The sequence below is a fragment of the Typopeltis vanoorti genome, chromosome 20 (genome assembly GCF_054136105.1).
Source record: "Typopeltis vanoorti isolate ZY-2024b chromosome 20, IOZ_Tvanoo_1.0, whole genome shotgun sequence".
In the NCBI taxonomy this organism is placed as follows: domain Eukaryota; kingdom Metazoa; phylum Arthropoda; class Arachnida; order Uropygi; family Thelyphonidae; genus Typopeltis; species Typopeltis vanoorti.
In genome coordinates, this window is record NC_143568.1 from 30,040,242 (window position 1) to 30,067,287 (window position 27,046).

At 37.4% G+C, this 27,046-nt stretch overlaps 1 protein-coding gene across 1 annotated transcript in view; it reads left to right on the forward strand.

Moving 5' to 3' along the window:
• The window catches only part of Papst2 (adenosine 3'-phospho 5'-phosphosulfate transporter 2), a 127,438-nt gene that overhangs the window by 49,362 nt on the left and 51,030 nt on the right, over window positions 1-27,046 (forward strand). Inside the window, exon 4 of the mRNA XM_090409795.1 lies at window positions 1,860-1,967. Within this exon, the coding sequence (XP_090265921.1) occupies window positions 1,860-1,967 (108 nt within the window). The remainder of the gene's footprint in view (window positions 1-1,859; window positions 1,968-27,046) is intronic.

The window sequence follows — 27,046 nt, forward strand, 5'->3', positions numbered from 1 at the left end:
TTTGTTGATCTGGAAAAGGCATATGACAAGGTGCCAAGAGAGAAGCTATTCAATACGCTGCAGTTATATGGTGTCAATGGGGCATTATATCAAGCAATACTTAGTCTTTATTTGAGTTGTGAGTCAGCAGTTAGAATTGAAGGAAGTACAGGAAGATAGTTTAATGTTAAATCTGGTGTGAGACAAGGATGTTCATTATCCCCTCTGTTATTTATTATCTATATGGATCACATTATGAAGGAATGTGGTATTAAACCTGATATAAAAATTGGAGATGTTAATGTCAGCTCTTTGCTTTATGCGGATGATGTTATACTTCTAAATAAATCTGCTATAAGTCTGCAAGATTCCTTGACTAAATTGAATAGCTGTTGTAATAGATATGGTATGAAGGTCAGCAATAAAAAGACAAAGACAATGAAAATAGGCAGAATCATTGAAAATGTCAACTGTGTTGTGAATTGAGAACCTGTGGAACAAGTAAAACATTTCAGCTACTTAGGCACAATTTTTACTGAAGATAGTAAACTAAATATAGAAATAGACAACAGAATCAGCAAAGCTGGTATCGTGGGAAGTCGATTAAATAAATTCATATGGAATAAGAAAGAAATTAGTCGGAACACTAAATTAGCTGTATACAAGACTGTGTTCAAACCAATTTTAACTTATGGATCTGAGAGCTGGGTCAGAAGTAAAACACTTGACCAAAGACTAGAGACCGCAGATATGAGAGTCCTGAGAAAGATTAGAGGCGTGAACAGATGGCATCAATGGCAATATCATATTAAAAATGAGGATATTAGGAAAGAACTTGACATTGTCAGCATCCAGGAATGCGTTAGCAGAGCTAATCTCAGATGGTATGGTCACTTAAATAGAATGGGAGAGGGAAGATTAGCAAAACAAGTGTTCTCTGCCAGGTTGGCAGGAAAACGACCCAGAGGAAGACCAAGATATAGGTGGATTGATACGGTACAAAGTGCCTTAGACGATAGAAATATAAGATCTGATAATGTTGGAGTCTTGACAAGTAGCAGACTGATTTGGAGGAAAATTGTAGATAGGAAGTTAGTAATGATGTAATTTTTTCATGTAGTACTGTCATATCCTGTACACCCCTTGAGGGTACATGGCAGGAATTTGATGATGATGATGATGTGTTTCTTCATTCTTGCAGAAGAGCTCACTATCAAGACTTTAATGGAATCATTTGGCTACAACAATTGTCAGTTGTAGCCAACCGACAATTGTTTTTTGAGCCTATGGGCAGAATCTTAAAGTTGAGACATTTTTAAGCTTGTGGGCAGAATCTTAAAGTTTTACCTGATTGCCTCCTCTCCCCCCTAGAATTTTTGGAAATTTTTATCCTGTGTTAATATTAGAAATGATTTATTTATTTTATGTGATCCTTCCATTGCCTTATATTTCACACTGATGTACTGTTCATTTTTAGTTTCAGTATGAATTTGTATTAATTTCATTAATCATTTATTGTATTTATTGTATATAACATGTTTTCTCTCTCTCTCGATTAAAATATAATTTGTATTCTGAAACATGTATACAGTAAATCGTAGTTGTACCCTGGCTACTGTTTAGCAATTTAGTAGTTGACTTATACTGCAAACCCTACTTCTCAGTTACTAACTGAATCATTACTGTATCATTCGCAGATAGCTGGTTTGCATATGAGTTGCATGCTAAGTTAACTAATGAGTGGTTGAATATCATGAGATTCACCATACATATATTTTACTTTTTTGCAACAGTGGTAAGGAATAATGATTATATAATTGATACTAGATCAAATGACAGCCAGTATTTCTTTTATGAGTGTAGAAACTTTTCCTTTCCAGGCAAAAAATTTGGAGTGTTGGATTTTTTAGCTGCTATTTGCATGAGCTTGGGATTAGCATTTTTTACACTGGCTGACAGTCAGGTATCACCTAGCTTTAACCCCATGGGTAAGGGTTTATACTATATTTTCCTTTTTTAATATATTAACAGTCCTTTCATTTTTCTAATCATTAATAACTCAAATTAAGTGGAAAGTGAAATTTGGATAATTTCACTTTCCACTTTTTGCTGATTCCTTGATCTACTTAAATTATTGTTTTGTAAACTGTTTACAAAAAAAAAAAAAAATCTGTTTAAAATATTACTTGGTGATTTGTGAATGTCTAGGAATTTTTTCATATCACTATAATGTAAATTGACTGGTGGATATTAACATTAAGTCTCTCTCTCTCCTCCCCCCCCTCCTTCCCTCCCCTATTGTATATGCATAGCTTTCTCCAAGGAATGTGTCCTCTAAAGATACTTTTAATAAATACAGTATGAGATATTTTTTGAAAATGTCTTGATTCTGTTATATATATTATGTTATACAAAAAAAAAAAATAAATAAAAATACGCTACATTGTTTTGAAAAGAAATTAAAATGAAATATTCGAGAAAGACGGAAACAAATTGTCAGAAATTACCAAACAATAAAAATACTCTAATGTAATTTTTTTTTCTATTTTCATTTAAATTTTATATTGTCATTAGACCTCTGTGGAATTGGACTCATCAAAAAATCCTCAGTTATATTATATACATAATGCTCATCAAACTGTGCATTCCATTCCCACTAATCCTTGTGCAAAAAACTTGCTTATACAACTTTCACAGGTGGCATTTTGTTCAGCACCTGTGTATTTCTACTGTATGAAAAGTCTTTACTACATTCTTCTATGCTGGGCTGTGTGGTGATGGGTTGACCCCTATGATGAGTCCTTGAAGTTGGCACATAATAAATATAATCTGTTAATAGACTGACCCCCCCTTAACAAATTTATATATCCATCATATTATCCCTTCCTATCCACTAGACTCTTCAGATGGGATATCCTCCATCATATCCAACATTCCAGTACCTTACACTACCTTAATTACTCTTCATCAGACCATTTCCAAAATTTCTTCATTTCAAACACCATCTGTGATGTGTTTGAAATGAAGACCACCCTCAGAATACTGCTGACACATTTGGTTTTGTGCATCTAAATGCTCTCCAAGAATGTTATCAAAAAGGGGGAAATTCTATTAATTGAGAACCTTCTTCTCTCTTACAGATTCATTCCATCATTCTCTCATAGATATTGTTTTTTGCTTTGTGTTCCTTTTGTAGGTATTTTAATGGGCTGTTTTCTGCCCAAACTGACCACATATCATTCTTTCACTTTTTTTCCAAGGCTATATGAATATGAGAAGCTCTGGAAAGTTCTGATAAACAACTAGAACAAAATGATATTAAAGCAACTGATATAACAAAAAAAAGAACACAGTCGTAGCAGAGTTATGAAGGTAACTTATGTTGTTATATTCTTATCCTTGTATCTTCTTTCTTGAAGTTGTATCAGTTGCTTTAATCTCATTTTGTTTTAGGTGTTTATCAGAAATTTCCAGCTTCCCTTCATATATATACCATTCAGCTTCAAACCTGTAACTAATTTCTCTTCCTTCTACTTATTCTACACCTGTGGAATAGAAAAAGATTTTATTGTATAAAATGATCAGCCCATGTATGAATTAGTGTCATGATTGCCTGATTTTCTTCAGGATGAAGATATTTTGGAAAGGTTTAGATAAGAAGAAAGCAGTGTCATGTCTCTGGAATGCTAGGTAGAACAGATCAAGAGAATGCATCTTTCAAACTGTGGTTGACATGAGAAGGAGACTGAGAGGATAAGATTAAAAATAAATTAGCAAAACGATTTTTTCATAGAGTAAAAGTAGGCATAGACTAAGAGACTATTTCATTATCACCAATAATATTTATGCATGTTGATTAATACCAGAAGCATCAATAATAAACACGATGAATTTTAGCTTTCGTAAATGATATGGAAAAATAATTTCTTCATTAGAAATTATGTTTAATGAAGAAATTATTTCTTCATTAGAAACAAATGAAGAAATTTGTTTCTAATGAGAAGGAGTCATTAGTTGAGACCTGGCTAACAGAAGCTGGATATTCTTGCGGATAAACTTATACATTGGTTACATGATTTTAAATTTTTTCAGGAAATGACAATGTATACTAAAATATTAATTAAAAAACTTTAATCAATACCTTCCTATATTTTGGCAAAGTTACCAATCTTCTGGGAACAAAACTATAATATGTGCACGCAGGCACTAACTGTCCTACTATGACCAAAGCTAACATCAGGATATCCGAACAGAAAGACTACATACGGTTTCACCAATACAGCCACTCAGGACTTGCTGACCATGCACTAGATACCCACCACAGAATACACTGGAAGAAAGCCATTTTACTACACTGCAGCAAATATAAGTATGAAAGGTTATTCCTGGAATCAGCCTCAGCTCTAAAAAACTTCCCAAACCTCAACAAATTTGTGTGCTTGAGACTGCTCCAAATTTGGGAGGCTTGCATCTTAAGAACATCTGCCTAACAGCCAAGACAACCCAATTTAGCCAACTAGGGGCACTTCTAGGACCAACTTCAGTTGCCTTCTTCAGCCTCATTTGCTTGTTGTTAGTGCCAAGTAAATATCATAGTTTCATGTTCCTAGAAGATGGCAATGTAACATTGCCGAAATATAGGAAGGTACTGAGTAAAGTTTTTTAATTAATATTTTAGTATACGTTGTCATTTCCTGAAAAAAATAAAGAAGCTGGATATCTTAGGTATAGTGATGTGATGCGAGATTGCCATTTCAATTTCCTGTGACCTGCAATCTGTAAAAAAAAAAAAAAAAGATAAGTTTCGATATTAATTGGTAATGATATGTTATAGCTTTAGTGTAATTTTAGTCTTGTTTTGTTGTTAATGAGTGCGGTGTGTTTGCATTTCAAAGTTAATCGATTTTAAGTGCCTTTTCAAAATAACAGTTAACAATGGCAGTAAGAACAAGGACATCCAGATGCATGCCATGAAAGTCAAGTGTGTTGAGTGGTTTATATTTTACCAAGATGGCTCATTGCTGGGAATGTAATATGTATGCATGGACAGATGTGTGGTGCAAGTGTGTTTGTTGTGAGATTAAACAAGAGAAGTGAGAGAGTAAGGGTCTGTAGAAAATGTGATATGTTAATGGATTGCGGTGAGCTGAATGAAATTCGGAAACCAGAAGTGAAGAATACTAGGCAAAAGTAGTGATGGATGTAAGACTAAGAATGATAGCCAGATGAGTGAACATGAGAATATGAGTGTGAAGAATGTGATTGTGAAAATAATACATGAAAAAAAATAAAAATAAAAAGCAGTGGATGAAAGTCAGAATACAATTAAAAATTGTGATGTAACACCTGATGGCATTGAGAGTGAGATTAAATGTGACACGGTTGAAAGTGTCAAATGAGAGAATAGTTTGACTGATTTAAAAAATGAAGAGTTAGCTGCAGTGAGGGAGATAGCTCAGTTGCACGGAGTTGCTACATAGGGTGAAGCGGCAGCTGGAGTGGTTACAAAAATGTCTACCGAGTGGATCAGCTAATAATAAAAAGAAAGAAGTGTGATATTAAAAAAATGAGGGCATGATCAGGAGAGAAAGAAAAATTAAGGAGCGAGTGTTATGTGGCAATTAAATCTAAAAGGTGATAAGAGTTTGACAAAATCGTGTTTTCCTGGTGAGAAAATTAATGATGTTAGTGGCTATTAGAGCACAAAAGTAGAGTGAAAGAAGTGATAGTAGTGGCTGGAATGAATGATTTAAAAGGAAAAAAGTATGGCATGAGAGAGAGGACTTTAAAGAATTACTGGAAGTAGCAAAAGAAAAGAGTGAGAGAGTTAAGATGGTGAGTGTTGTCATGGTATGACAGAGTAGAGCTGAGAAGGAGAGCTATTATGGCTCTCCTTCTCAGCTCTACTGATTTGATGCATAAGTTATGAGGAGAAGTGGTGTGGAGTTTGTGGTTGTGTGGAGTTGAGTTTGAGCAAGAAGAATGGTTTCAATCTGAATGGATTTAGTGTTCAGAGACTGGAAAAATTGTTCTTGAATGAAGTAAAGGTGGATGTGCAGAATCATGGAAACTAGAGCTTTTGTGTGTGTGGGTGGGGCTGTTGAGTGGATATGCAGACATCAGTGAGATAGTTGAGTGTAAGAATGTGTATAATATGCCTGCGTTAGTACCAAGGATAACAAACCAGAATGGGATAGTTATAAGGTGTCAAGATAGAGATGGGACTAGTGGGAATTTGCACTTTATGTACACTAATGCCATGAGTATTAGGAACAAGCAGGAAGAATTTTCGGCCTTGGTTGGCTCATCCAGGCAGGAGGTTATTGGCATTAGTGAGACATGGCTAACATAAGATGATATACCCTGATTGTCTGATTTTTCCTTGTAATAGGTTAGCATTAGTACTTTAGTTGGTGTAAGATGATGTTCCACTCCGTCCTATAGTAGATTGCAGATTTTCCCCCACATATCTAAAATTTTCGATTAAGACAAAGTATATGTGGAATTACCGTGCTGGCAAGTATGACAAGCTTAGGAGATTGCTTGGTTCGGTGCCATGCCATGTAAAACTGCAAGGGCTGGATGTCGATAGAGCATGGGAAGTGGTCAAGGAACATTTACAGGAAGTTAGGCCTGATTGTATACCTAGGGTCTGAATAGTAAAACAAGTAGGGGTTAAATGGATGAATAACACCATTACGCTTGAGCTGCAAAAAAAGAAACAACTGTGGAGGAAATTTAAAGAAAGGGGTGACCTGCAGGCACACGAATGGTATAAAGTGCAGGCCAGAAGGGTAACAAGTGTGGTAAAAAAAAAGCAAAAGCGGATTATGAAAGGAAACTAGCTATGCAAGCTAAAGAGAATCAAAAACAGTTCTTTCAATATGCTGCAAGCAAGACTGCACACAGCAAAATGATTTTAAGGAATGACGATGGTAAGGAAGTCACTGAATCAGTCGATATAGTGAAGTTACTGAGCGAGCACTTTGCAAAAGTATATCATCCAGGTGGTGACATTGAAAAAATGAAGGAACCATTAGTTTATACGGGAATAGTGATGAATGAAGTGGAGGTGACTAGTCTATTACAGAACCTTAATGTGAACACATCAGTGGGATTGGATGGTATACCGGCACGGGTCTTGCGTGAAGCGGCTAAAGAATTATCAGTGCCCTTGACCATGTTGTTTAATCCGAGTCTCGGATCTGGTTTAGTCCCGAAGGTGTGGAAAGAGGGGAAAATAGTTTCACTGCATAAAGGAGGATCCAAGACTACGGTTGCAAATTACCGACCGATCAGCATATCAGGAGTCGTTGTCAAGGTCTTGGAGAAAGTAGTCAAGGGAAAAATATAGGAATGGATTGATGAAAATGAGATACTGTGCAGGTGACAGCATGGCTTTGTAACTCAGTAACTTGCTCAAGTTTTATAACACAGTGACGGCTGAACTGGATAAGGGTAATGGGTTTATAGTGATACTGCTGGACCTGACTAAGGCCTTTGACAGGATACCACATGGAATTCTATTCCGTAAACTGCAACATGTGGGAATGGATATAGGGTTGGCAAGATGGATAGGTGTGTGGGTTGATGGAGAGATAACAGAGAGTAGTTTATTCAGGAGTAGAGTCCAAGAAACGGCCTGTGACTAGTGGTGTGCAACAGGGTTCTGTTCTTGGACCACTGCTGTTTAATTTATTCATTTATGATATAGGGAAGGATCTAAGAGGAACAGTTCATTTGTTCGCTGATGACGCAAAGTTGGGTAGCGCAATAGTTGAATGCAGAAGATGTCAAAATCTTGTAAGATGATTTGGATAGATTGAAGTTCTGGGCTAAGGAGAATGGATTATTATTATTATTATTATTTCGGCGACTCCAGTAGTCCTTAGACTCATCGAGGGAGCCCTAAACATCATGTCCACACAACTATGCGATTACATTCTCACAGCATCTATCATACCTTGTCTTGAACTCGTTCACCGTCATAGCACCCACAACAGACTCTGGCAGCTTATTCCACTCATTTACTACTCTAAAAGTAAAAACCCAGCTCTAACATCCCCTGCTAACCACACTCTTGCCCAGCTTCCATAGGTGTCCCCTAGTTCTCCCACCACCAGTTTTGATCTCAAAAATATCCTCTGAATTAATCCTATAGAATCCCTTTAGCAATTTGAATGTCTCAATCATATCTCCCCTCCTCCGCCTGTCAACTAGTTTCTGCAACCCACAGATCTTCAACCTGTTCTCATATGATTCATTCCATAGACCTGTTATCATCTTAGTCACTCGCCTCTGGATCCTTTCCACCTCCTCCCCATCAAGAAGGAACTGAGGTGACCAAATCTGGGCACAGTAGTCGAGATGAGGTCTTATCAAGGCTCAGTACAGAGGTACAATAACTTGCTTGTCTCTGCTCGTCAAGGTATTTTTCAACAACCAAGTGAGTTGATGAGCTGATTTAGCTACTTTTGCAATGTGCCCCCTAAACTTCATCTCCCTTTCCACCAACACTCCCAAGTCCCTGGCCTCATCAATCTCTTGGAGTACAGTTCCACCAATGTGGTATACTGCTGCTAATCTTTTCACCCCAAAATGCATAACCTTACATTTTGTCACATTAAATTGACATCCATTCTCCTTAGCTCAGAACTCCAATCTATCTAAGTCATCCTGCAAGACTTTGACATCTTCTGCATTCACTATTGCTCTACTCAACTTTGCATCATCAGCGAACAAATGAATTGTTCCACTTTGATCCTTCCCTATATCGTTAATGAACAGATTAAACAGCAGTGGTCCAAGAACAGAACCCTGCGGCACACCACTAGTCACAGGGCGTCTTTTGGACTCTACTCCTGAATAAACTACTCTTTGATATCTCTCCATCAACCAACCACCTATCCATCTCACCAATGCTATATCCATTCCCATATGTTCTAGTTTACGGATTAGTATTCCATGTGGTATCCTGTCAAACGCCTTTGCCAGGTCCAGCAGTCACTGTAAACCCATTTCCCTTATCCAGTTCAGCCGTCACCTTGTTATAAAACATGAGCAAGTTACTGAAGCATGATCCACCCTTCACAAAGCCATGCAGTCCCCTGTACAGTATTTGTTTTCATCAATCCATTCCTGTATTCTTCCCTTGACTACTTTCTCTAAGACCTTGACAACGACTCCTGATATGCTGATCGGTCGGTAATTTGCAACCGTAGTCTTGGATCCTCCTTTATGCAGTGAAACCGTTTTCCCCTCTTCCACACCTTTGGGACTAAACCAGACCTGAGACTCAGATTAAACAACATGGTCATGGGCACTGATAATTCTTTAGCCGCTTCACGCAAGACCCGTGCCAGTATACCATCCAATCCCACTGATGTGTTCACATTAAGGTTCTGTAATAGACTAGTCACCTCCACTTCATTCATCACTATTCCCGTATAAACTAATGGTTCCTTCATTTTTTCAATGTCACCACCTGGATGATATGCTTTTGCAAAGTGCGTGCTCAGTAACTCCACTATATCGACTGATTCAGTGACCTCCTTACCATCGTCATTCCTTAAAATCATTTTGCCGTGTACAGTTTTTTGCTTGCTTGCAGCATATTGAAAGAATCATTTGGGATTCTCTTTTGCTTGCAAAGCTAGTTTCCTTTCATAATCCGCTTTTGCTTTTTTACCACATTCGTAACCTTTCTGGCCTGCACTTTATACCGTTCGTGTGCCTGCAGGTCACCCATTTCTTTAAATTCCCTCCACAGTTGTTTCTTTTTTTGCAGCTCAAGCTTAATGGTGTTATTCATCCATTTAACCCCTACTTATTTTACTATTCGGACCCTAGGTATACAATCAGCCATTACCTCCTGTAAATGCTCCTTGACCACTTCCCATGCTCTATCAACGTCCAGCCCTTGCTGTTGTACATGCCATTGCACTGATCCAAGCAATCTCCTAAGCTTGTCATACTTGCCAGCACGGTAATTCCACATATACCCTGTCTTAATCGAAAATTCCACACCTTTAGCCACTTCCCAGGTCAAGACCTTATGATAACTCTCACCAATAGGTGGCAACATAGTCATATTCATTACAGTCAAATTCTCAGATGCTATTACCAGGTCAAGCACTCTCACACCCCTAGTATTTTCAATTAAATGCTGTCTCAGATAGTTATCCCTTAATAATTGAATAAAATCCTTTTCCTTCCTCACATGTGTCCTCTCCTCCTTCCAATCAGTGTTACCATAGTTGAAATCCCCCATAATAATTACCCTCCTTCCACTCATTTCATCAATTTCCCTATGCATACTATCTCCACCATCTATTCCATCACCTGGTCTATAGCAGCACCCAACTGTATATTTTATTCTTCCAGTCTCAATCTCACACCAAATAGCCTCAAATGAGCTCCTTTCACTATCCTGCGATACAACTTCAATTCTCCTTGGCTGCAGTTCATCAGCTATCATCAATAATACCCCTCCCCCCATTTTATTCTCTCTGTCCCTCCTAAACACACTATAACCTACACATTCTATCCCACTAACTATATCTTCTTCCGTCAGCCATGTTTCACTAATGCCAATAACCTGTGACCAGGAAGAGCCAATCAAGGCCAAAAATTCTTCCTTCTTGTTCCTAATACTCCTGGCATTAGTATACATGAAATGCAGTGATCCCTTAGTCCCATCCCTATATTGATGCGTTATTCTAAATGACCCATTCCCATTTTTGTCCTTAGTGCTGGCTCGGGTACATTATATACATTCTTACACTCATCTGTCTCACTGATGTCTGCATATCCATTCCCCCCCCCCCCTCCTTGGTCGTTCTAGTTTCCCTGGTTTTGCACATCCATTTTCACTTCATTCAGCAACACTCTTTCCAGTCTCCACACACCAAGTCCATTCAAATGCAGGCCATCCATCTTGTATAAGTCCTTTCGCCCTTCAAACTCATTCCACACGTCCACGAATTCCACACCACACTGTCTGCATAACCTATGCATAATGTCATTTGCGATTATGGCCCTCCTCCTAAACTCCTCTCTGTCATACCGCGGCAACAGACTAACCATTCTAACTCTGTCACTCTTTTCTTTCGCTACCTTTAACAATACTTTCAAGTCCTCTCTCATAAAAAATTTATCACCTTTCAATTCATTCGTACCTGCCACATTTATTAATTCTTTCACCTTCTGTTTTTGCACTCTAATACTCTCAATTACATCCTTAAATTTCGCACCCGGTAAGTATGATTTAGTTACACTGCCATCTATCACACCTCTTAATAACGAGTCACCATACAACACTCTTTCCTTCATTTCAGAAACTCTCTCATTCTTGCACTGTTTTTTTATGTTAGCCGAATCACTTTGGAAAGAGTTTTGCAGGTGCTCTAATTGCCGCTGCACATTTTGTATCACTGCACGCAACCTAGCGATCTCACTTCCTACAAATAATTCCTCATTATTTTTATCATTTAAACCATTTTCTCTCTCAGTATGGTTGCTTTCACTCTTTCTTAGATCACCGCTCTCATTGCCATCTTGTACATCGCAATTCTCTATCAAGCCACTATTTTCACTCACATTCTGGCAATTCTGGCTTTCTTCAACCATAACTATCTCACTACCTGACACATACTTCAACTCCTCACTTTGCTTACACTTTCTGCACATTCTCCCACCACTATCACTTTCAATCCAAATTCCAGCCTCATTCGGGAATGCATACATTCCACACACATCACATTGGACAAACTCTCTCACATTATAGTTTTTGAACAATGCTGTCGTATTTTTGGACGCCATTATCTTACTTCGCATTGGCGCCATATTCAAATCTATGAAACATAACGTTACATACTAAATTAAATAATGTAATTCACACCAAAATCCCACAGACACAACAAGCTACCAAAATTAGGATGTTATTATGGATGTTATGGATGTTGATTTAATTAATATGGATGTTAATTTAATATGACAAAATGTAAGGTTATGCATTTTGTGGTGAAAAGATTAGCAGCAGTATACCACATTGGTGGAACTGTACTCCAGGAGATTGATGAGGCCAGGGACTTAGGGGTGTTGGTGGAAAGGGAGATGAAGTTTAGGGGGCACATTGCAAAAGTGGCTAAATCAGCTCATCAACTCACTTGGTTGTTGAAAAATACTTTGACGAGCAGAGACAAGCAAGTTATTGTTCCTCTGTACCGAGCCTTGATAAGACCTAATCTCGACTACTGTGCCCAGATTTGGTCACCTAGGTTTCTTCTTGATGGGGGTGGAGAGGATCCAGAGGCGAGTGACCAAGATGATAGCAGGTCTATGGAATGAACCTTATGAGAACAGGTTGAAGATTTGTGGGTTGCAGAAATTGGTTGATAGGCAGAAAAGGGGAGATGTGATTGAGACATTCAAATTGCTGAAGTGTTTCTATAGGATTAATTCAGAGGATATTTTTGAGATCAGGACTGGTGGTGGGAGAACTAGGGGACATCTATGGAAGCTTGGAAAGAGTGTGGTTAGTAAGGGTGTTAGAGCTGGGTTCTTTACTTTTAGAGTGGTAAATGAGTGGAATAAGCTGCCAGAGTCTGTTGTGGGTGCTATGACAGTGAGTGAGTTCAAGGCAAGGTATGATAGATACTGTAAGAATGTCGAACAGTTGTGTATACATGATGTTTAGGGCCTCCCTTGATGAGTCTAAGGACTCCCTGGAATCGCCCGTAATAATATCTACTAGCCAAACACCTGGCCAGAAGATGATATAGTTAGTGGGATGGAATGTGAATGATATAGTGTGTTCAGGAAAGATAGAGAGAGAAAAGAATTGGGGAAGGAGGAGTATTGATGAAATCCAATAGAAGTTCACCTGCAGGATATTGAAAATGGCACATTTGAGGCTATCTGGTATGAGATTGAGGCCAGCAGAACAAAATATATAGTTGAGTGCTGCTATAGACCAGATGATGGAGATCATATGCATCGGCAAATAGATTCAATGGATGGAGGACAGGTAATTATTATGGGGGGATTTCAACTATGGTCACATTGATTGGAAGGAAGAGAGGACACATAGGAGGAAGGAAATGGATTTTATGGAGTTACTAAGGGATAATTACCTGAGAGCTCGATCTAGTAATTGCATCTGAAAAATTTGTCTATGATGAATATGACTACATTGCCACTAATTATTGAGAGTGATCATATATTTTCACCTGACAGGTGGCTAAATGTGTGGAATTTTCAGTTAAGACAGGGTATATGTGAAATTACCAGGCGGGTAAGTATGACAAGGTTAGGAGATTGCTTGGATCAGTGGCATGGCATGTATAACTGCAAGGGCTGGATGTTGATAGGACATGGGAGGTGGTAACGGAATGTTTGAGGGAGGTAATGGCTGACTGCATACCTAGAGTCAGGAGAGTAAATCAAGTGAGAGTTAAATGGATGAATAACACCACTAAGCTGGAGCTGCAAAAAAAGAAACAATTGTGGAGGGAATTTAAGGAGAAAGGTGACCTGCAGGCAGGGGTGTGCCAGTAGTGTCCAGTGCCTGTGTGCAAAACTTTAGTCGGCGCCCATATACCCAATAGTACGCCAGTAGTGTGTCCGGCACCTGTGTACAAAACTTTAGTTGGCACCCCCCACCCAATAAAAAAATCACTTTAAAACGTTTTTTTTTTTTCAATATTTCCTCCTCTTTGGCGCCTTTACTATCCTGGCACCTGTGTGTGTGTGTCGCACACATTGCACATGTGACCAGCGTGCCCCTGCCTGCAGCCACATGAATAGTACAAAGCACAGGTAACTAGTGTGGTAAGAAGAGCAAAAGAGATTACAAAAGGAAGTTAGCAATGTAGGCTAAAGAGAATCCCGAACAGTTTTTTTGATATGCTGCAAGTAAAAGAAAAAATGTATATAGCAGAATGATTTTAAGGAATGCCGATGTGGGAAGGTAACTGAATCAATCAAAATAGTAGAATTACTAAGTGAACACTTTACAAGAGTATATCATCCAGGCAGGATATTGCAGGAATGAGGGAAGTGATGGCTTATATGGGAACTGAGGTGAATAGCATATTACAGAACATTAATGTGAATACATCTGTGGGATTCGATGGTATACCAGCTCGTGAAGTGGCAAAGGAATTGGCAGTGTCCTTGACCGTATTGTTTAATCTAAATCTCAGCTCTGGGTTAGTCCCGAGGGCATGGAAAGAGGGGAAAATAGTTTCATTGCATTAAGGAGACTCCAAGACTGCTGTAGCAAATAACTGACTGATCAGCATATCAGGAGTCGTCGTCAAGGTATTGGAGAAGTTGGTCAAAAGCAAAATACAGCAATGGATAGATGGAAATGGGAGGGGGGCAGCATGGTTTTGGGAAGGATAGATCATGCCTCAGTAACTTGCTCACTTTTTATAATACAGTGACAGCTGAATTGGATAAGGGTAATGGATTTACAGTGATACTGCTGGACTTTGCAAGGGTCTTTTACAGGATATCACATGGAATTCTAATCAGTAAACTGCAGCACATGGGAATGGATATAGGATTGGTGAGATGGATAGGTGGGTGGTTGATGGAGATATATCAAAGAGTAGTTTATTCAGGAGTGGAGTCCAAAAGAAGGCCTGTGACTAGTGGCATGCTGCAGGATTCTATTCTTGGACCACCGCTATTTAATTTGTTTATTAATGATATAGGAAAGGATATGAGAGGAACTGTTCAGTTATTTGCCGATGATGCAAAGTTGGATCATCGGCAAATAGTTAATACTGTACTTCCCTGAAAATAAGACCGGGTCTTATATTAATTTTTGCTCCAAAAGATGCATTAGGGCTTATTTTAAGGGTATGTCTTATTTTTTCATCTACAACAGTCTACATTTATTAATTTATTCATGTACAAAAATTATGAAGATTCATATTAGACACAACCACATCTGTTCATTATCAAGTACGCACATTATTCGTGCGTTGTGCCTGTACTCTGATTGGTCATTCGGCAGTAAGTCTTGAGTTCATCTGTTTACATAGGCATTTGCCTCTCATCCAAAGGCACCCGCTTGGGTATTTACAAATACTTAATTATAATTTATATTATCATTTATTTTAAGTATTAATGTCAATAATATTATATATTTATATTTAATTATATATTAATATTATTATTTTATAATTCAATACGTCCGTCGTGTGTTGCGACGGACATACTAAATACATCTGTCTGATTGACGATCTTAACTTGGGCTTATTTTTGGAGTAGGGCTTATATTATGAGCATCCTGAAAAATCATGCTAGGGCTTATTTTCGGGGAAACACGGTACACATGATGTCAAAATTTTGCAGGATGATTTGGATAGATTGGCAGACTGGGCTAAGGAGAATGGATGTCAGTTTAATGTGGCCAAGTGTAAGGTTATGCATTTTGGAGTGAAAAGATTATCAGCAGTATACCACATTGGTGGAACCACACTCCAGGAAATTGATGAAGTCATAGACTTGGGAGTGTTAGTGGATAGGGAGTTAAAGTTTAGGGGATCAGATCACTTGGTTACTGAAGAATACTTTGACGAGAAACAAGCAGGTTATTGTTCCTCTTTATCGAGCCTTAATAGGATCCTCTCCCCCATTTTGACTACTGTACACAGATCTAGGTGATGATAGGGAGGAATTAGAGAGGATCCAGAGCTGAGTGACCAAGATAGTAGTAGGTCAATGAAATGAACCTTACGAGAACAGGTTGAAGATTTGCGGGTTACAGAAACTGATTGATAGGCAGAAAAGGAGTGATATAATTGAGACATTCAAATTACGGAGAGGTTTTTACAAGATTAATTCAGAGGAAATTTTTCAGAATAGGTGTGGTTGTGGGAGAACTAGGGGCCATCCATGGAAACTGAGCAAGAGTGTAGTTAGCATGGGTGTTAGAACTAGGTTTTTTAATTGGAGAGTGGTGAATGAATGGAATAAGCTGCCAGAGTCTGTTTTTGAGTGCCATGGCTATGAAGGAATTCAAAGCAAAGTATGATAGATACTGTGGAAATGCTGAATAGTTCTTGACATGATGTTTAGGGCCTCCCTCGATGAGTCTAAGGACTCCTTGGAGTTGCCTGTAACGATAATAATAATTTAAAACGGAAAAAAAGGAAAGCAATTGCTGGAATGCAAGAGTTGAAGAATGACATGATTAAGATGAGTAATGAAAATAAACATATGATGGATACGAATGGAAGAGTGCAACAGAATAAAAAGAAAGATAAGTAGCAAATGACTCAAAAATAGCACTAATTGGGGATTCTGTTATAAAAGGTATGGTGGATGAGATGGTACATAAGATATGTTTTCCAGGAGGTAGAATGAACAGGGTGATTGAGACACTACATTGAGAAGTAAGCATGCAAGTAAATTAGTGGTTGTAGTTGGGACCAATGATTTGGTTGGGCATAGGAAGAACATAAGATTGGATATTAGTAAATTATTTGAGGATAGTCAAAGACAAGATTGTAGTAGGAAGGGTAGTTTGTGTATTGCCCAGGTATAACAATGATGAGTTGTGGAAGAGAGCAAAGATCTTGAATGGAATGTTAGTGGAAATGGGTGAAGAGAAAGAAGTGCAGTTTGTGAATGTGTGAGACAAGTCTGAGGGATGAATGGAACTGTATAAGAGTGATGGATTGCATCTTGAATGGTTTGGGAGTGAGTCAGTTTGCTGCTGGAGGGAAGTATGAGTGATGCAAACAAGGTATCACTGGAAGGTCAAAGATGAATGTGAATGAGCAGGAGAGTGGACTAGGTGAGAAAGATGTGGTTGTGAATGGAAAAGAGAATGTGATAACAGGAAAGTGGAGTGGGCCAGGGAGGTTAGGGGGACACGGTGTAAGTAGAATGGATTCTCGAAATAGTAATGAATGCACATATGGGGATGGTCAATGTAGGAATGAAATGGCCAGGAATGCATGGCAGTTGAGTCTGGGAGCAAAAGATGAGCAGACAGGAGTGGGTGAGGAGGTCACAGACTGGGGACAGAATGAGTACTGGCTGTAGACCAAGATATGAATTATGTTCATTAACGAATGCCAGGAGTGTCAGACATAAGGAAGATCAACTTGTCGCATTCATTCAGTTTATATGCCCAGAAAATAGTTGGAATAAGTGAAACATGGTTGGATGAGAATGACATCTTGATGGGAATGGAAATAGAGGGATATGAGATTTTTCATGACGATAGGAAAGGCAAAAAGGGAGGGGGGAAGTGTTGGTGATGATTGCAGGGGAATTAAGCTCATGCAAGGTTTGAGATACAAGGAGGAAAAAGTGGAATGGTTTTGAAATGTGAAGTGGAGGTTGATGAGATATTTGATGGGGTGTTGGAATGGAGACAAAGAAATGTATAGGCAACCTAGCTTAGCTTAGTGAGCAAGCAGAGGGTAATCGTTATGGGTGATTTCAACTATGGCAATATTGATTGAAATGAAGAGATAGTATCAAGGAATAAGAAGACTGAATTTCTTGAATTCTTAAGGGACAAAAATCTTAGACAGTATGTAATAGAGGCACATGAGAGTCCTAGATCTAGTTATATCATCAGTTTCCCCATTTGGAGAGAATGATGATGAAGTGAACACGTGGGTTGCAGCTAGTCACATGAGAACTTCTATAAAGAAGAGATATATGTGGAACTACAAGGCTTCTCATACTCCACTTTTGCTGCTCTTACCAAAGGTAAAAAGGCTAAACAGGGTAGGAGTAAAATGGATGAAATCTGGATGAAGAAGGCACTGTGGAGGCAACATAAGATGAATGTTGAAGGACGAATGAGTACAAGGAGCAGGCCTGGAAGGTGTCTCAGTTGGTAAGAGCAGCAAAAGTGGAATATGAGAAGAAATTAGCTCATCAAGCTAAGAAGCATCCTAGTGAGCTCTTTTGATATGTGGCAGGTAGAAGGAAGAATGACTATAGGAAGATGATGCTAGTTGATGACACTGGTAGATTGGTAACCAATGTGGAAATATAGTTGAATTAGGCAATGATCAGTTTATCTGTATTTCATCCTGAAGGCAACATCAGGAGAAGCTGGAGGATAGAATGTATGGCAGAGGAGGGACTAATGTGAATGAGCAAGAAGCATATGAGGAATTAAATAAACTTTGAAGTTAATACGGCACTAAGATTTGACAATATGTCAGCACGTGTCTTGAGGGAATGCCCTACAGAATTAATGACACCTTTGGACAACTAGTTAACATGAGTTTTGCAACAGGATGAGTTCCAAAGGAGTGGAAAGTGGGAAAAATTATTCTGCTACACAAGGGGGGGGGGGTAGGATAAGACTAAGGTTTCAAATTATAAGGTAATCTGTGTCTCTGGGGTTGTTAAAGTATTAGAGAGGTTGGTGAGGACTAGGATTCAGAAGCAGATTGATAATAGCAGTATTCTTGATGATGGTCAACATGGCAATGTTAACCATTGGTGTTTCTTAGGGGAAAATCACATTTCAGCAATCTGCTGACGTATTACAACAATATGACAAACACTCAATAAAGGATATGCATATATGGTGGTGGTGTGCTTGGATTTTTCAAGGGTTGTCACATGACAAGCTGTTAGCTAAATTGAAACAGATGGCATTAGATAACAGACTAGTAAGTTGGATAGCTGATTGGCTGCCAGACAGGTATTAGAAGGTTGTATATGGAAGCGTGTATCTCATAAGAGGAAGGGCACTAGTGAAGTGCCACAGGGATCTGTTTTGGGACTATTATTGTTTTACTTGTACATTAATGACATTGGAACTGGGTTAACTGGAGATGTGCATCTGTTTGCCAATGATGCAAAGTTGGGAAGGGTTATGAGAAGTAGAACAATAGAGAAATAAAGCAGAGCAGAAATTTTGAAGGAGGTGGAGGAGATGAGAGAACTGGGAGTGATGGTGAACAGAGACTTGAAGTTTAGGGGAATTGTTAAAATTGTAAGAACATCCCAATGGATTATGGCAATAATGAGGTGGACATTGACATGCAGAGAAGATTGTTACCAGATTAATGTAAAGAAGATATTTCATACAGTAGATAGCGGCAAGGGTAGAACTAGAGGCCATCAATGGAAGCTGTATAAGAAGGGTGTGAGCATGGGAGTGAGAAGTAGGTTCTTTGCATGGAGAATGATTAGTGAATGGAATGTATTGCCTGAAAGTGTGGTGAGTGTGTGAAAACTGTGAATAGATTCAAAGCATGGATCAATAATCTTTTGGCGTGAGAGTACAGATCTCCCACAATGAGTCCTTTTGACTCCATGGAGGTCAGATAATAATAATAGTAAAAAAAAAAAAATAATAATAGCGCAAGGGAGGACAGGTGAAATGAAAAACAATTTAGGGATATTGCTAACAATTGCAGAGGAATTAAATCTTTGAGAGAGAAAAGTGAGGCCGAAGTGTTTGTGAATGAAGAGAGGTTGTATGAGTACCATTTTACTCCAATGGTACTCATACATCCAATATGAGTACCACTCATATTGGATGTATGAGTACATCCAATATGAGTGGTCAGAGAAATGGTGAAGTTGGGATAGACAAGGAGAGTGGAAATTGAAAACATTAATGGCTATGTATATAGGGATAGTCAGTAGGAATGAGATGGCTTGGGATGCAAAGGGAGTAGTTGAGTATGAATAGATAGCCAGAGCTATAGCTTGGAATGAGAAGTTAAGCAGAAGGGAGATAAGTGATACTTGAGGACTTATCAAGAAGTATTTAACAGTAGTAATATCTAAATATATTCCAAAAGGATAAATAAGGTAGGTGTAAAATGGATGAGTGATGAGATTAAGCATGCAATCTCAAAGAAGACATTGTGGTAGCAGCAAGATGAATAATGATAATAATCAATTGTATGAAGAGTACAAAGAATGGGCTAGGAAGGTGACTTGATTAGTAAGGACAGCAAAAGTATAATCTAAGCAGAAATTAATATATTGACTATGGTGCTGAGATATAATCACTTCATTTCTGAAGAGGTATTTGAAAAGATCCAGTAGAGGTAATCAAGATGATGTCTCTCCTGTGGAATTGTACATATGAGACAGATTAAGGAAATGCAGTCTTCAGAGTTTGAGTAATAGATGGAGGAGAGTAGATGTGATAGAAACATCCAAGTTGGTAAGGGGATCTTACAGTATAGACACAAGGGACATTTTATGTTGGATGGGGAAGCACTTTGAATTATCCCTGGAAGTAATGGTGTAATTAGCATGTAAGGTCCAGATTCTTCTCATGGCATTGTAATAAGCTGGGTAGTGATATTACACTAGGGATAATAGTCTGATGCTTTAAAATATAGCAGATGTTATATTTTATTGATGTGTTAGGTACATATCTCATGGAAATAATTTCTTTTTATTGTGCTACAGAAGCAATAATATAGCATATGCCCTTTGGTTTGAATTCCCAGCATGTGATGAATCTTTATAAAGGCTTCACAGGTGAATATGAACTGTCTGTTTCATACAACAGTTGCAGAACCTAGAACATTTAGCAGATTATGAACATATGATTAATTGTCCTATCCTAGTAAAAATTAGGTTTAGGAAAATTACTTGGGAGAATAAGTCATTTTAGCCTAGAATGGGAAATGAGATCTGTAGTGAAAGAACTTTTACTTCACACCTTAGAGAGGGGTGCAGAGACTGATAACAAAATGATATCAGGACTGTACAATGTTGATTATGAGGATAGACTGAAGACATGTAGACTGTGGAGCTTGGTAAATACTCGATTTTCAAAACATCTCTCTTTTGCCTTCAAGCATGCCTGAAGTATGTGAGGCCACATATCAATGGTGACATGCACAATATCCAACTGAAATGCTGTCATTGCTCACTCCAAATCCATCTTCAGGTTGGTGACATCCCAGCATCATTTCTTGCAAGCTACTCTCTGAAGTTCTGACCACAATTTGAAGTTCAACATGCTTTCACAGCCCTCATAAGCTGTTGTGTCCTAATGCAGCATGGTCGATCAGTACTTTGGTGGTCAGATACATCTTGTGTATCATTATAAAACTTAACAATCCGTCCGATATGCAAAGATCTTACTGATTCCAAGTGTTTTAGAATGTTGGAAATAACAAGTTGCATTCTAACCTTGTTAGAAGTACTATTACAGCTACATGGTTCTCATAATCTCCCCACTGCATGTTAACCCATATAGCTAGATCCCCCCCCCCCCCACTGATAAACACACAAATGTTGGCTGCTCACAGTGCCAGTAATGGAACTATGCTTATGCAATTCTGTGGGCAGCTTGGAAGTTGTAACAGTATTTATGGCAAATGAGAGAGGGGGGAATATACAAATCAATATCGACTTTCTTTTATTGCATTCCCTAAAAAAAAAAAAAAAATAATAATAAAAAAAAGTTTCTTCTGTTGATATTTGTCTTTTAAAAATGAAAATTATTCGAAAGTCCTAAAAGTTAATTTTTTTTCCTAATTTTGACTTAATTCATTTTAATGGTAATGATATAAGCATAACACTGTGGGAACAAAATAGATATGATTATTATTAAGTAGAAGCCTACAGCTGTTACTTTGAATGTGGGTGGTTTAAAATGACTGTCCTAAGTTTTTGGTAAATTAATGCAGCTATTCTTGTTGACATTCAGGAAGTGTTTCATTGCTAATATTGGCACTCTGAAAGTAGCCAAATTTTGTGTGGAGGGGGTGTGTGTGTGTGTGCAGTTAATATCCATAATGATATGTATCTTTTCATCTCCCATACTAAGCTAAGTTTGTGGGCACTTTATATACATCTGGATTTTTGAGAAGTTTGACCTTAAAAAACTGGATAAGGGTTGATAGTTTGACACGGATTTAAAAAGTGTGTAAATATTATTTGTTTAGTACTTTGGCTGTCTCTCCAACTTTAAAAAAAGTTATACAAGAATGTTATTATATTATAACCAGAGCTGTTAAGAATTGTGCTAATATCATATGAATCAAACAGAACATAACAAAAAAAAACATAATCTTTTCATTTCCCCTATCACACAAATAATGCTTTCATAAATGCACAAAAGGAAATGGTTTGTAAATTATTTTAAAAAGTTATGCCTTGACTCAAAGAAATTAACAAACTAAAAACCTAAAGTCAAACTATCCTAGATATATTGTGGACTCCATAAATTTACAAATCCAATACCTCCTTTAAAAAAACAAATAAAGTAATAAAAAATCTGTTCATTTCAAACTTATATTAAAATAACTAGTCTTAAAAATTCCAGACATTATTGATTAACTTTCATATTACATATGTTTCCTAATGTAATCAGGGATGTGATATCAGAGACATTGATTTGAATCAACTTCCCCTTTCTGCAACATTTTGAACTATTCATTTCATTGTACATGCATAACTTGTATGTATAATGAACTATTCATTTCATTGTACATCATACAAGTTATTTTATATGGAAAGGAAAATTATACGAGCCAGATGAGACTGTAGTTGTCTCACATACATACACACACAAAACTTATCAATTTAGTCACTCAGTTTGTAGAAAGAAGATTCAAAGCCCTCATACATGGCCTAGCTACATTATTTTATTTTTATATATATAATATGAATGTGTCATACACACAAACACATATACATAGGTGTATATATGTCATACATGAGAAGTCTCGAAAGAGAGAGAGAAAGAAGAAAAGTATTTCTTCATGTGTTGTTTCTAAAACAAAGAGCTGGAGGTTGTACAATAACCACTGACACACAGATACAGGAGATTTAATAAGAGATTTGATTTACTAAAGTGTTATGAAACCCCTTGTGTGTATGTTTCAGTGGTTTTGTTTCACTGTCAGAACTGCCATTAATAAGCTGGGATTGTATTATTAGGAAAATGGTTTGGGAAAAATTGTTACAAAGAACAAAGGAAGTCAGAATGATAGAAGAAAATGAGAAGTGTTTAATAAGTTTGGTACTGAACCATGTGTGAATACTGACCAGCAGGTGACAGTGTTCATACGAGATTAGTTCTAGAAGTGAGGAAAAAGTGGTGGCCAGTTCATTGGAGGAGCATCTATAGAAATACCTATAGAAAAGACATAATGCAGAAAAAAACAGTCTGAGAAAATGATTGGAGTAAAGGGGGGAGGGGAAGTCATAGCTCTCCTCTGCTTACAATCGAGAGTTTTCAATTTGATCACCATCCCCAAATGTTCAAACAGTGCTATAAAGTCCATTGGATTTGTGATTTATAAAGTGCTAGCAGTTAAGCAGAAGATAAGTATTTCTTGAAATTTCTTGTATAAAGACCACATAATTCTAAGATTAAAAAATAAAAAATATTACTAGTTGTACACTTCTTTACCTCAGAAGGATTTTTAGATATTATTATTATTATCCTCGACAGAGTCAGAAGCTCTGCAATTCGGGAAGCCCTCAATACTCAACCGCTGCTTCTCCGTGTTGAGAGATCACAGTTACGCTGGTATGGGCACCTGGTCAGAATGCCACAAGAGAGGCTCCCTCAGCAGGCCCTCTTTGCCAAGCCAGAGGGTGGGAGGCCACGTGGAAGGCCAAGGACTCACTGGATAGATTATATCCAAAACCTTGGGTCGACACGTTTGGGAATCCCACCAGAACACCTGAGCTTGGTGGCAGAGGATCGTGACCATTGGAAGTTCCTCTTGCAGCTGTTGCCCCCACAACCCATTTAGGAAGAGTGGGCCTTGAAGATGTATGTGTGTATGTATTATTATCATTATTAACATCTGACCTCCATGCAGTCAAAGACTCCTCATGGGAGGTACACACTATTGCACATAATGCTCATCCAACTGTACCTTAATTTGCTATTTATGTTTTCTCATTCTGTCCTTGTACTTCACATTCCAAAGACCACTGACAACCTTTGTGAATCTTCTCTGAATCCTTTCCAACATATCCTCATCACCATGAAAACCTGACCACCAGATCTGTGCACAATAATCCACATGAAGCCTGATAAAGACCTTATACAGTGGCATCATAATCTCTTTATTTCTGTATGTCAGGTCTTCTACATCATTGCCATTATCTGATGTGAGATCTTCACAACTTGTGTGGTCCCTGAATTTCAGGTCCTTGTCCACCACTCCCAGATCTCTCATTTCCTCCTTTAAAGTTTTTCCCACCAAGTGTATATTTCACATCCCATCATTGCTTACCAAATTTCCAAACCTTACACTTTTCATCATTGAACTGATAGTTCCACTTACCTGCCCATTCATGCAATCTATTCAAGTCCTTCTGCAAGGCCATAACATCTGCATTGCTCTCCCCAATTTTGCATCATCTGCAAACAGCTGCATATCACTAGTTAAACCCATCCCAATGTGATCCTTCAAGTGTTATGACAAGATAATAAGTTAAATGATGAGACCTCTGTTATATTTTCAAGCCATCATGAATCAACAGTTGAAAAATGGTTTCATGATGGCATATGTACTTAGCTGGAAAGGTTGTTTCACAATAGTGTGCATGATATCCAAGGTCTATATGCATCATATATTTGATGAACAGTGACAAGACTTAGTGTGAGATGGTATTTTAGTTTTTATTACATTGAGTAGGTTATGACAAAGTGGCTATGGTCTGTATGTCATTTCTGTTTTCTGCTAAACTGCAGGATGACCATCATTGGTTGTATGAAAAGCTATTCTGGATTTATTTTATTTCTTCTTTTCCACATTTTTAACATGTTCTAACATGTGAATCTCTCCAGTTCATCTTGTTTGTCCTGCATAACAATATGCTGCATGGACAACAGATTTTATAAAACACCTGTTCTCTTAAGGGATGGTTCAGGTGGTTTAAGAAGAATTCAAAAATCTTGAGATCTTACTTAGTGGTGTAAAATCTAAAATTTTGTCATGTTGAAGTATTTTAGAAATTTTGTCCATTACATGTGAGATATAAAGAAAAATTACTGCACCATCGTATTCTTGCTTATTTATCATTACCTGGGGGGTTTTTGATCATCTGATGCTTACATTCATTTTGAAATTGGGTTTGGCTGAGGTATTGAAGTTCTCAATGCCTCTGTGTTGCCAGAGATGTTATATAGATTTAGTATCATCTCCACATACAAGAGTTTCAAGACCTATAACATGATAGCACTATGTTTAGGCAAGTGATTAGAAGTGAAATGACAAGTGATTTCTTGTCGTTTCTAGAGCAGTTGGAGGCTATGCTCAAACGATAGAAGTACAGTAAAACTTCAATTCTGTGGTAATTGGGGGGAATGCTAGAGCCTGGATAATTGAAAAATATGGTTAATCCAAATTACATTTTATTGTGTTAAATATGTAAAAAAACTTATAAAAACATAAGATAAACATTCACATAGTATGTAAATACAAAACTGAACTTTTTTAAACTTATTCAGAAAGAAAGTCCATGATTTTTGTTTGTTTTCTTTGTAGCATTATTTTTTGTTTTATTTTTCTTTGTAGCATTATTTTTTGTTTTATTTTTCTTTTATATCCATGAATTTGTAAAACTTTAATGTAATCAACATCATCTTGACTTTCCATGAATTTAAGTAATGTTTCTGCAGCTGTTAGGGCTTCATTACAACTTATTTTGTAAGCTGGTTGTAGTTCCTCATCATCATCATCATCATCCTCGTTGAGAGAAACACTTGATCCTGCCATCGGCATCGCTTTTTGCACACTTTGGATTATGTCATCATCAGCCATATTGTTTTGTATCCTGCTCCATTTTTGTCAATGTTTAACTACTCATTAATATTTTCCTCATCAAATCTTTACATCCATCAATATTTTGAATTGATTTTGGAATGTCAGAGTCGATTTCTACACTGTTGTTTGAGTCTACCACTTCTAAATTATTTTCAGTGATCACAAAGTTATTGTGCAATATTTTTGGATGATTTTTCAATTGTTTCACTGTTAACTTCTGTCCAGGCTATAGAAATTTTATAGATAACATCTTTAATTGTTTGGGGAGGGGGGGGGGTTCCAAAATTAAAGAGGATTTTTCTCTTCTATAATAAAGTCTAACATCAGAGTTTTTCTATACAATCATTTCATGGTCTCAATCACATCTTGGTTCATAGGTTGAACTAGTGATGTTATGTTGGCAGAAGATAAATGGCAACAATTTCACCATTTTCTGAAGAAAGAGCAGCACAGAATTGTCCATCTCTACTTATCTTGTATTCTGATGAATTTTTTTTTCTTGTGCATTGAACATATGAGTGGGCACTGCTCGCCAATAAAGTCCTGTTTCATTAGCTTTGTAAATTTGTGATTGTACAAGAGTCTTCTCTTTAATAAACATTAAAGAAAAGGCAATCCTGTATTATCCACACTCAGCTTTTCATTTTTTTTTTCTTATATTTCTGACTTCCTTATACTATGCCTCTCACTTTAAATCATTTTAACCAACCAAAAGAAAATTTAAATGTCCTGGGTATGTCTAATTTTTCAAAAAAATATTTTGACTTACTTAAAATCAGCGGTCCTAATATTGGAGTTCCTTCCGCTCTTTGTTGTAGAAACCACTTTATCGTTACAACCTTTTAGTTGTTCATTTGTAGCCCCTTTTGGGCAATTTTCTTTGTGAAGTGCAAGCAAATATATCACATTTGGAAAAAAATTTGTGTATCTTGGGTTGGTTTTTAATTATGTCCCATGCAGTTTGCTGGCCAATCCCAAATTCAGCTGCAAGTGTTGAAATACTTTCATCTATTTTACATCTTTTAATAATCTCCAATTTATTTCTACTCTTTAAATCATTTAAGCCAACCAAAAGAAAATTTAAATGATCTGGGTATGTCTAATTTTTGAAAAAAATATTTCATCATCATCATCAAATTCCTGCCATGTACCCTCAAGGGATATACAGGATATGATAGTACTACATGAAAAATTTACATCATTACTAACTTCCTATCTACAATTTTTCCTCCAAATCAGCCTGTTACTTGTCAAGACTCCAACATTATCAGATCTTATATTTCTATCATCCAAGACACTTTGTA